General features: G+C 42.6%; 2 protein-coding genes across 3 annotated transcripts; one reads left to right on the top strand and one right to left on the bottom strand.

The window, feature by feature from the left end:
* Nucleotides 1-193: 193 nt before the first annotated feature.
* On the top strand, nt 194-4601 carry LOC125508522 (putative L-ascorbate peroxidase 6, chloroplastic/mitochondrial). 2 transcript variants are annotated; one of them, XM_048673247.2, is made up of 11 exons: nt 194-418; nt 514-630; nt 952-1072; nt 1147-1247; nt 1345-1432; nt 2987-3054; nt 3141-3227; nt 3826-3900; nt 3984-4061; nt 4140-4244; nt 4332-4601. In XM_048673247.2, the coding sequence occupies exons 1-11, from the start codon at nt 338-340 to the stop codon at nt 4347-4349; spliced, it is 939 nt and encodes a 312-aa protein (XP_048529204.1). In that variant the 5' UTR covers nt 194-337; the 3' UTR covers nt 4350-4601. The 2 variants fall into 2 exon arrangements, with proteins under 2 accessions (XP_048529204.1, XP_048529205.1); XM_048673248.2 differs by having other exon boundaries at nt 237-418; nt 532-630.
* Nucleotides 2976-10648, bottom strand: LOC125508521 (aldehyde dehydrogenase family 3 member H1). Its single transcript, XM_048673246.2, has 11 exons — nt 10342-10648; nt 9549-9617; nt 9229-9325; nt 6246-6452; nt 6023-6138; nt 5790-5894; nt 5525-5697; nt 5321-5411; nt 5037-5186; nt 4686-4950; nt 2976-3210 (listed from the first exon to the last, which is right to left on the bottom strand). The coding sequence occupies exons 1-10, from the start codon at nt 10531-10533 to the stop codon at nt 4708-4710; spliced, it is 1443 nt and encodes a 480-aa protein (XP_048529203.2). The 5' UTR covers nt 10534-10648; the 3' UTR covers nt 2976-3210; nt 4686-4707.
* Between the last annotated feature and the right edge of the window lie 651 nt (nt 10649-11299).

Below are 11299 nucleotides of genomic sequence, written 5' to 3' on the forward strand. Positions count from 1 at the left end.
ATTTCTTAGTTAAATTTGCTAGTAGGGAACATAGAACTGTAGTCTAGCTGGGCTCCGGCCCCCCAGAAATCGTTGATCTTTGTAAGGTGGATTGTATGGTTGAGTAATACAAGTATATACCTGCAAAAAAAAATATTGAAGATGCTCTTATACTCAGTTCGCTCTTTTTTTCTTCTTCTCCGAGAGACGTGTTGGAGTTTGTGGCTATGTGCTATGGAGGAGACATCAAAACGAGAGAGAACGTGCAGGAAATATATTTCTCGCTGTCCATTTTTCCCCAAACACGCGGACGAAGGAATCACCCCTAAACCCTCCTCTCCCCGCCGCCGAAGCCGACATGGCCGTTCACCACCTCCTCCGCCGCGGGATCTCTGGTGGGTCTCCCCTCCACCCTCTGCGCGGCCTCCTCGTATCGCAGGTATACGCACAGCTCCCGCCCTCGTCCATTACTCAGCGCCGACGTGTCGGTTCCTGATTTCATGGTGGCCCCTTGTCTGACTTCCCTCCTCGAAGGAGCTCGGTCGGCGTCAGGCGAGCTCGGCGGCGGCGGGGGACGCGGTGGCCGAGCTGAGGGGCGCGCGGGAGGACGTCAAGCAGCTGCTGAAGGAGAAGTCCTGCCATCCCATCCTGGTATCGTATACACGACCTTGGATACCGAGTTTTCAATTTCGAACAGAGGAATGCCCGTGTTGGGCTTTAGATTATCTTCTGGGCAGCCAAGAAATTCTGAATTTAACATACGTGATCCTTATGTAGTCTAGGGACTGACACTGCTTTATTATGTTGTGATGAGTGCTGTAAATGCACCTGTCTGCAACCTGTCACACACGCAAGTTTTAAAATTTGCACACTGCACAGTTCCTGGTTTTGCATCTGCTTGGCCCAACATTAGCTGATGCAGCCTACAAATGCCTCTTGGTGACATGTCTGCTGAACCGCTTCTGGTTTCAGGTTCGCTTGGGTTGGCATGACGCTGGTACTTATGACAAGAACATTAATGAGTGGCCCAAGTGTGGTGGAGCTAATGGTAGCTTGAGGTTTGAAATTGAGTTAAAGCATTCGGCTAATGCTGGTAGCGCTTCTCCTCCACAGGTTCTCTTTTGTTTCATACAACGAGGGCTCTTTTTAAAACTAGTTCTACTGCAGGTCTTGTGAATGCTTTGAAACTTATTCAAGCCATCAAGGACAAATATGCAGGTGTTACTTATGCGGATCTGTTTCAGCTTGCCAGTGCTACAGCCGTTGAGGTACTTTGTGGCGCTTCAACCTATCAATGATGATCATTCCAAAAAAGTACTCTTAGATTAGCAATGATGCGACTGATTTGATTTTGTCATTTTTCAGGAAGCTGGTGGCCCCAAAATCCCCATGATCTATGGAAGGGTTGATGTTTCTGCCCCTGAACAATGCCCACCAGAGGGGAGACTCCCTGGTTAGTAATTAGTATCCATGGCCCAGCTTACTATGTATGTCGATTTAACTTATTTCTGATCTTACCGTCTTTGTCTAGAGCTTGAATATTATACTGCACCTTTAGTTTTGCATGATATAGATCTCTACAGCATGTAGCAACAATTTCTCAGTGATGGGAGCAATAAACGATTATCTGGTAAACTTGAATGGTTATCCGTTGATTGCTGCAGATATTTCAGTTTACGGATCAAATCATCAAAACTTTAACAAACCAAATGAAGCTCTTACGTGTGTTTGCACGTGCTACTTGTCTATTCTAGGTTCTTAATATATTAGTAGTATAACTGAACTTTCATGAGAGTGGTAGAGTATACAGTCGAACTTCATAATTCTTGCGAAGGGGGGTATATTTAACTAAAACACGTATTGAAAATTAACTCAGTTTTTGATTCTATTTATCTACCTGTTTGACATAAACTTAAGAGCTACCACATGCAAAGGACAGAACTGTCTCATGGACGTACTCTGCTTCACGCAAACATGCCTCCTGAGGATATCACATGTATTTGAATGCTTGGTTATCTGCTGTGTTTAACTAAAACATGCATTCATTAAAATATTAACTGAACGCTTGATTTTGTTTCTCCACACTGTTGAATATTGATTTATGGGCTACCACATGCAATGCGACAGAGTTATCTCTGGCCATTATCTGCTTCAGGCCGACATGCCTCCTTAGGATATCACCTGTATTTAAATGTATATTTATTTTATCTCCAAAATGTACTTGGATGCACCATATTAACTTCAGTAATAGCATCTCCGGCCGGTCTGGGTTAATTTGATCCCCTAATTTTGCACGGACACGTCCGGACAGTGTCTGCTCCACGCCCTTAATTTGTGTGTGCTCGCAGCTGTGTCCACTTAAATTGTCCAGACACATGAATATGATTGGTGGGGGTGGGCCGGATCCGACGTGGAGGGCTGCCCAGGGTGCTGGACAACCTGACATATAGGGACAATTTGGGTCTCTCTCTCTCTCTCTCTCTCTCTCTCTCTCTCTCTCTCTCTCCCTCCCTCCCTCTCTCTCTCTGGGGGGGGGGGGGGGTCTGGTTGAAGATGCTCTAACCAGCATATTGATTCCACACCACTAACTTCTAATGGTAGGGCCTTTCAAGTTTTCAACAATCATGATTTTGTTTTCTTACAATATCCCTTTGTCATCCCAATAAGAGACTGTTAAGTTCCTTTTATTATCTCCAAAGTTGCATCACACTGTGCAAAATCAAATTATGACCGTGCTGTAGCATGATAGTGAAAAGTTGCATCGCCTTTGCAAGATTGAATCATGACCGTGCTGTCTTTTGTAATAAAGCAACTTTTCTTTTACAGCCAGTTCCCTTCTCAAGTAACGCAACATTTTCTCATGTTTGGTTTTTCAGTTCTACCAGTGCTAATTCATGTTTCCTCTGTGATGTAATTTAGGTTGACATTTAGAAACCAAAATATGAACTAAACTTGTATCTTTTTGATCCATGCTAATGGTATCATATATTTTTTGCCACCCTTTCAGCTGCTGGTCCGTCTTCACCTGCTGAACATTTGCGAGAAGTATTCTACAGAATGGGCCTGAATGACAAGGTACTCGGATACTGCTGTGTTACTTTTAACTCTTCAATACAGTATACTTCTGGAGTTGCTTGTCTTATCTTTTTTGTGATCTGTAGGAAATTGTTGCATTGTCAGGAGCACACACACTTGGACGATCAAGACCAGAGCGCAGCGGCTGGGGTAAACCTGAAACAAAATACACTGTGCGTAAATTACAGCCAGAGCTCATTGTTTCCAATTTAAAGATGCCTTATCTATTGAAACATATTCATGGTACTAGCTGAATGACCCATGCGCTGCTACACAGTAATAGAAGTAATAACTATAAATCCAATCATGTAGGGTAACTATTTCCGTCCATTACGAAATAGATTTAGATATATAGTAACAGCCCAGGCAACTTAGAAACCGCAAAACAGTAAAATTTTATATGAAATATTTAATAGATTATTCAATAAAACATCGCCAACACTCGTATTAGTTCCTTGCGTATGCGCATCCTACAAAATGACAATGTCAGATCGCTACTTTGCTGGGTGCTAACAAGACCGAAAGTTATTCTTCTACACTGAAAGTGTCATTTAGCCATATCAATTCAATTGTGATTTTTTGAATGAACTACAAAAAATGAGCTATATTCTTATCACCGTCATTAACTTTTCTATCACAGAGCTTATATGTTCCTACAAAGCTGTTCTTCTTGGTGCCAGCATGTACAGCATCATTATGTTCTGAATGAAGAATGTTGTGAACCTTATATCATATTGTTAGCCTGATTGGTTGTTATGCTTGACTTGCCAGAAAAATGGACCTGGTGCACCTGGGGGGCAATCTTGGACATCACAGTGGCTCAAGTTTGATAACAGCTATTTCAAGGTGAGATTCCTAATTTGCAATATGCTATAGAGTAATACCTGCAATCATTATTATCTTACAGTTATATAACACATAAAATTTAGGATGTCAAAGAACGACGAGACGAGGACCTCCTAGTTCTGCCTACTGATGCTGTGCTCTTTGAGGATTCATCATTCAAGGTTAGTGATGATTCTCCCATTGCAAAACATCTGTAGCTGATTCTTTGAACATAATTTTGTGTGCTATCATGGTTGCAGATTTATGCTGAAAAGTATGCTGAGGATCAGGATACATTTTTTGAAGACTACGCTGAAGCTCATGCTAAATTGAGCAATCTGGGGTCTAAGTTTGACCCTCCTAAGGTAGATGTGATTAAGAGAACCATTTATGAGAACCAGGACATAATTAACCATATTGTAAGGTCGTGCTGACTCATTGAAATGTTGCAGGGTGTATCACTAGACTAGCCGATACTTGCTGCTGATGAACTGCATTTTGGTGAGTGAAGATGACAAGGCTCTGTTTCTTGCAACTATTTTCGAGGTGTAACAAATTCGGATCCACCGAAGCAGTATTTTGAGTTGTGTGCTCCATTACCAGAAATAAAAGCAGCATTGGACAGTTCCCGGACCGAACATTTATGATACTTACATGTTGTATGACACTTCAAGGTGATCAAATATAAAACAATACTATCAGGCTGTTGCCCCTTTGCGATATGTCTGGAACAGAACGGTACCTAGCAAGCACACTATGGGATATTTTATTTATCTTTTTGTTTGATGTTTGATCATACAACATACCAGCCATCCTGAAGAGGTGAGCTCATTTCCCTCTTGGGAACCCCAGGATAGCCTGAATCATGTCTCCCAGCTTGCCTTCAAGCACTCCTTTGAGGATCTTGAGCCTTGGTGCCGAGTAGGGCGGGTACCTAGCCCTGGCCTCCCCGGCGAAGCCTCGGTTCATGACTGCCTTCCTGTGGCTGAAAGCATCAAAGCTGAACTTCCCATGGTAGGAGCCTGTGCCGCTCTCCCCAACTCCTCCAAATGGCAGGTATGGGTTTGTGAGCTGCAACATCGCAGAACAATGTCAGCATTCTCACTTTAGTTCCCTGTAAAATTCGCATGTTCCAGACAGGGCCTTGTGCTGATTACATGTATGCTGGTGTCGTTGAAGAGCATTCCTCCTGCAGAAATGGCCCCCTCGAACTGGTTCTGGAGCTCACTGTCCCTGGTGAAGAGGTAAGCTGCAAGTGGCTTAGCCATTGAGTTGATGAGACCAAAGCTTTCATGGATCTTGTCAACCTGAAAGAAAAAGAGAACATTCGACTCAGATGCACATCATGTACCACCAGTAATCTCCTGTGCTTTTTTTGAGGGGAATCTTATGGGTAAAAAATGAAGTAATATTCTCTGAATCTGAGAGAGTTGGCTCTGACCGTGATGATCGGAAGCAAGGGCCCGAATATTTCCTCCTTCATGATGGCGGAATCGAGAGGGACATCTAGGAATATTGTAGGGGCGATCTTCCTGTGGTACGATGAAGAAACAACAGAAACAATATGTGAGCAGATCAACCAAACGCATTATGCGCATGATGGTAATTTGCTAGAGTTGGTAATGTGAAGATGGAATCCACTCACAGCTGCTGTTCATCCCTGTGACCGCCGAACACGATCTTGTCGGAGACCATCTCTTCGTCCATCAAGCCCTTGAGCCTGCCAAAATGGCTGGCATTCACGACGCGGGACGAGTCCGCTGATAGCAGTGGATCCTTCCCGTAGAACTTCTCCAAAACTTTCTTTAAAGACTCGAGCTTCCAAGTTATGTTCAACGAAAAGTTAGGATTCATCACCCTCGTAAAAAAGAGAGGGTTAGAACTGTGCAAACAAACATATATTTGCGTACCAGCTTTGGGGCAAAAGCCTGTGTGGTTATGATGAAATCAGGAGCAATGCAGGCCTGGCCATTGTTGCAACCCCACTTGCCAGCAGCGATCCTCTTGGCAGCAATCTTTGTAGGAAAATAATAATTAAGAAACATGAGTTAGAAAAAAAAGGGAACATCTAAGAGAAGGCGAGCTTTTTTTTCTCCGTGGGATTTTGGCAATGATCATTCGGACTGGGGAAGATTGATTTTACGTGGAGATCGACGTTTGAATCGACAACCACCGGGCATTTGCCGCCGAGCTCCAAGACGACCGGCGTCAGATGCTTCGCCGCTGCGGCCATCACGACGCGTCCGACTCTGCTGTTGCCTGCAATTTTTCATCGCAACATGCCGTTGGTTGGATGCAGGCGAGAAGAAGTTTTCGAGCTTCATCGACGGCCGTCGACAAGAACTGACATGGAGATTGGCACTGACCTGTGTAGAAGATTTTGTCCCACTTGTGGTTTAGGAGCGCGGTGGTCTCCTTGACGCCGCCCTCGATGACCTTGATGCAAGTGCCGTCGACGAACCGCGGCAGCAGCTCAGCCAGCAGCGACGACATGGCTGGTGCCCCCTCAGACGGCTTCAGCGCAACGGCGTTGCCGGCGGCGATCGCACCGATGACCGGGTCCAGGGACAGCACTGAGATGATCGGTAGACATGTCGTTGGGAACGCATGAATTTCATGGTTTTCCCCATTTGAAATCAGACACAGTATGAAGAGCAAGAAGATAAAAATATCACTTGAGCTTCTCCGCAACAAAAATTAATTATTACAGCTGGATCTCGAGCCAATTTTCTTATATGTCCAGCTGCAACTGGTAAATCACTTTATCATCTAGTGTCATAGGATTATTACTAGTAGTAAACTTCTTGTTTTGAAATCTATATCTATATCTATATCTATACCTATTATTACAGGGAGGTGATATTTTTGGTTTCGTCCCGTTTTGTTTGATCCACTTTAATTAATTTCACGTACGCTATTTGGTTTCGTTACATGCCACCTGTTTTGGCCCAATGGAGGAAGCCCACCTGACGGAACACTGTGGTCCATGTCCGGAGAGCTGGCAAACAAAAAAAATAGCCGATGGCAGGGTTCGATCTCATAACCCGTCAACCGGCCACACACAGTTTGTCCAACTAACTCAGCTAGAGATATGAGAAAAATATTTTTCTCCCATTGCAACACACGGGCCTTTTTGCTAGTAAACATACAATTTTAATAAAACGGTAATGCACCTTTCTCTTCATAAGATGGTTGGATGTTAATCCAAAAGTATAACGTGACTCAGATTTATGAAGACATAAACTTCTAAATAGACAAATGTCCCCATCATCCGGGTGAAGGAGACGTTGCTTATGGTTCAAAGTGTATAAACGTGACATTTTGCATGGCAGTACTAGGTAGCAATATGGCTGAAATAGAGACATTGCTTATTTTTAAAATGTCGTAAAGTGAAATTTGAAGTCGCTAATTGTATGTAAAACGACACATTTTGATAACTAATATAGTTTCTGTTAAGTTATTTTTCTTACACATGCTTTCTAATTTAATCTGTGTTTGCGCACAATGGTCGCAGCCTCTTTATCCATATAGAGCGCGACCGATGGCCATTCGAATCTGCTAGAGTTACTGTTAGCGGGGGGGGTCAAAATATGGCAATATTCTTTTGAAGGGGTATAAGTGTTTAAATGTGTTGAAAAGTGACATGCACATCAAAAACGATGCGTGGTTAGTTGTACTTTCTAGTACCAGTGCATAAGTCATGTTACAAAAACCAAATAATCTCAAAACACTTAGACGCGGTTTATTAATTCTCACCTCGTTTTTTATTTCTTGATTGACATGAATAAAGGAATCAGCCAATAAGAGACGTGACGCATGTATGTTTTTAATGACTTGAGACTACCTAACACGGCATGAAGTGGCCAGTTTATTACATGCAGTGTTATTAATTAGCAAATGAACTTTAAGTTCTCTTGTTTTTCCCTCCACCTTGATAATAGTGCACAACGTAAGATGACTTATGCACTGATACGAAGGGAGTACTCCCTCCGTCTAGGTGTGTTAGTCACCTTACGAAAACCAAATAATCCCAAAACACTTAGGCACGGTACATTAACTCGCTCCTCGTTTCTTGTTTAGTGACATATCAACCAATAAAAAATGTGGGCTATGCATGCTTTCAATAACTTAAGACTATCAAACATGATGACTTAGAGGGTGTTTGGATTCAAGGGACTTATTTTAGTCTAACAAAAAATAGTCTCTTTAAAAGGCTAAAACTAAAGAGGGGCTAAAGCTAGTCTTGAGACTAAAATGTTCTAGTCAGGGGTACCCCTACTAAAATGTGGATTAGTCCTCTCTCTTTTCATTTAACTCCCCTCCTTTAACACATGCGAGTTCTGGATTGAAGGATTTGAAGGATAATAAATGCTCATTAACTTGATTTTAGTCTTTTTAGTATTTGGATCCAAGCATGAGTGAGGCTAGCAAGTTTTAGTCCTACTATTTTTAGTCATGAGACTAAAACGTATCCAAGCACCCTCTTATACACCTAGACGGAGGGAGTACTACTAATCCAGTTGTGCATTTTATCATGTGTAAAAAATAGGCACTCGTAAATGATGATTATGTTGTTGGTTAAAGAGTTGTCCAGATATCTCTAAAAGAATAAAAATGAAAAAGAAACAGATATACAGTGCATGAAAGACGCACGGTACCAGACAGGCGTAATGCACGAAAGATACATGACACAGAAGAAAATAAATGAAGCTACATTTCATTGATGGCTTTGTGGCCGTCAACCAACAAACTATCTGAAACTGAGCCATCTCAGCGAGATGCACTATTCTGGCAGCGCAGGAAGATGGAAGTGATTTGTAGAAGAGCTGAAAGATACCAAAGTATAAATGCCGACAGCGACGGAACGAAACCCAAACCCGCAGGACGGCAATCATGTACACCACCCTCCGTTCTGCAACAGTGAAGTAGTGGGGATGCCTACGTGGCACTTCATTACGTGCACACCAACCACAGTTATATGCCAGGCGCATTTACCCGCAAAAGAAAAAAAGAAAAAAAAAGAGTACATGCCAGCCGCATGAGCATGTGTGGCTGAGCAGATCATTCCCATTCTTATAGTACTTACATCTCATGGCTCATGCACACATGTTGCATGCATGCACCAGCTAGTGGCTGTTCCCAGTTTTTGGGCAACTTTTTAGTTGATGATCTTCCTCTGTTTATATTCCCTTTAATCAGTATGATCCAGTTTCATTTTAAATTTAATTTGATGCCTCCTATACACAATGAAATTAGTAGCGCACGCGTGAAAGCTTGTTGAATGGCATTTTAATTTATCGCTAAACAATTTTTTCTGTCAACTTAGGGTTCCATGCATAATGAACTTACAGAGAGGGTAGTTCCAGGCGGAGATGACGAGCACGAGGCCGAGGGGCTCTGGCGTAATCCTCGCCGTCGAGGGGAAATTCATGAGCTTTGCAGGAACCTGAATCAAGGGTACGTCCCTATTCGATCAATGCTTAATAAGATAATGGACATTGTGTGATATAAATCTGCAAGTGGTTAGCTGCTGCGGGTACAAGAGCATGATTGGTTTTCTATCAATAGGTTTGTGTACAGTGTAGGCTTGATAGCTGTAGAGAAACTGTTGATTAAGCTATCGACATCTCACATCATATCAAGGTACTAGTGAATCGACAATGATATACCTTCTGGGGTTTCATCCATTTCTTGAGATTCTTCAAGGCAAACAAGCACGACGACTTGATCAGAGATAGCTGCCTCATCAAAATTCACAATTGACAAGAGAACAAATAACCTGTGAGTAAGCATGTGACCAGCTACGAGAGTAAGCCCAGTGCGAAATAGATAAATAAACCAAAAAGCTCAAATAATACGTGAACTTTCTTTTTGGAGTTGATAACACATGAACTTGACAGACCGTTTTTTGCGTGTGGTATTTAGTTTCAGGTGATCCGAGAGAAACGAAGTTTTGCGGAATTTGATTTCGATCTGTGGGCAGATGCTTAAATAATTGGGCTTACGTGTATACACTGTGCATGTATGATTGATTTTCTTCCATTTTAGTTGGTGCCATAGTTACATGACACCATCCGATTGAATTTAAAGAAAGAAAAACAGGGCTGTGAAATTATAGTAGTACTGTATGACGAAGCGAGTTGTGAATCGAACATGCAAATAGAACAGACAGGGACTTTAAGAAGCCAGAAATTTCAGATCAGTTTACCAATCTAGTCGACCCAATTAATGCTCTTCCCTCCGTTCTAAATTACTTGTCGTCGAAATGGATGTATCTAGAACTAAAATAAATCTAGATACAAGTAATTCGGAATGGAGAAAGTACCTAGCAAGGAATCTCAAAAAAAAAAAAACAGAAGAAGGAACCCGCGAAGATCTTATAACAAACTAATCCAACGTATGAATATGATCGATCGTAATCGTAGCGGAGAAATTAGGACGCGTGGATGCTGCTTGACGTACCTCGTGGACGTGTGCTTCGGTCTTGGGCTTGCCGAGGTCGGCGTGGAGGGCGTCGCATATCTCCGCCTCCATCTCCGTGGCCATCCGCAGAACCCCTCGCAGCTGCGCCGCCCGCCACTCCGCCGGCCTCGTCTGCCCCGCCGCGAACCTCTCCCGGAGCTCCTGCACAGCCGCCGCCCGGGACTTCACCATGTTATATATGTAATCTAGCTAGCTCCTGGTGAATTACCTGCAAGCAAGCCAGTTAGGTCGGTGATATGGAGGGAAGGAGGAGGCTGGAGGTGGTTTGTCTTGTGGAGAGATGAGAGACGTGCTTATATATGTTTGACGTTTTGTTCTAAAAAAAGGAAAAATGTTTGACGTTTCTACAAGATTTTTGTTTAAAGCGGTTGGTCGCTCTGTTTTGCTCTTATCGCTTTGTTCGTTTGATCTTCTCCGATAGTCGGATCAGCACCACCCGTCCTTTGAAGATTATGATGAAATTAATCATTGCGGTCATGTCAAAAAATATATAGAGATTAACCATTGTGGTGTGCAAAAGTAATACTCTCATTGATTTAAAAAAAGTAATACTCTCTTTCAATTCATTCAGTTTATGATACTTTCCAGAATACACATTCCTAACCCAATAATGATGATTCAAAATATCAATAGGTCCGAATCCTTTATTTCAACACATGACGTCCTATCTGTGTTGCCACTTATTCTCTTTCTGACCCTCGTCGACGGTGGCCTCATTGTTGACACAATCATACCACGTCTGCATGTGGTCAATTCTAAGACATCTCTCGCGGCATAAGATGAGAAATCTGCTTTTCTTTCCTGCGAGATTTTGGTGAAGCGTGCATGCATGGTTATAAGTGGTTTGTTTCATCTCCAATCTGATTTTGCTGGGGTGTTCATTTCGAATCCGAATCGACACTAGAGTCAATAATCTAGATTACATTGTAATGATTCT

This window comes from Triticum urartu, chromosome 5A (genome assembly GCF_056163025.1).
Source record: "Triticum urartu cultivar PI428250 chromosome 5A, HENAU_Tu73, whole genome shotgun sequence".
Taxonomy (NCBI): domain Eukaryota; kingdom Viridiplantae; phylum Streptophyta; class Magnoliopsida; order Poales; family Poaceae; genus Triticum; species Triticum urartu.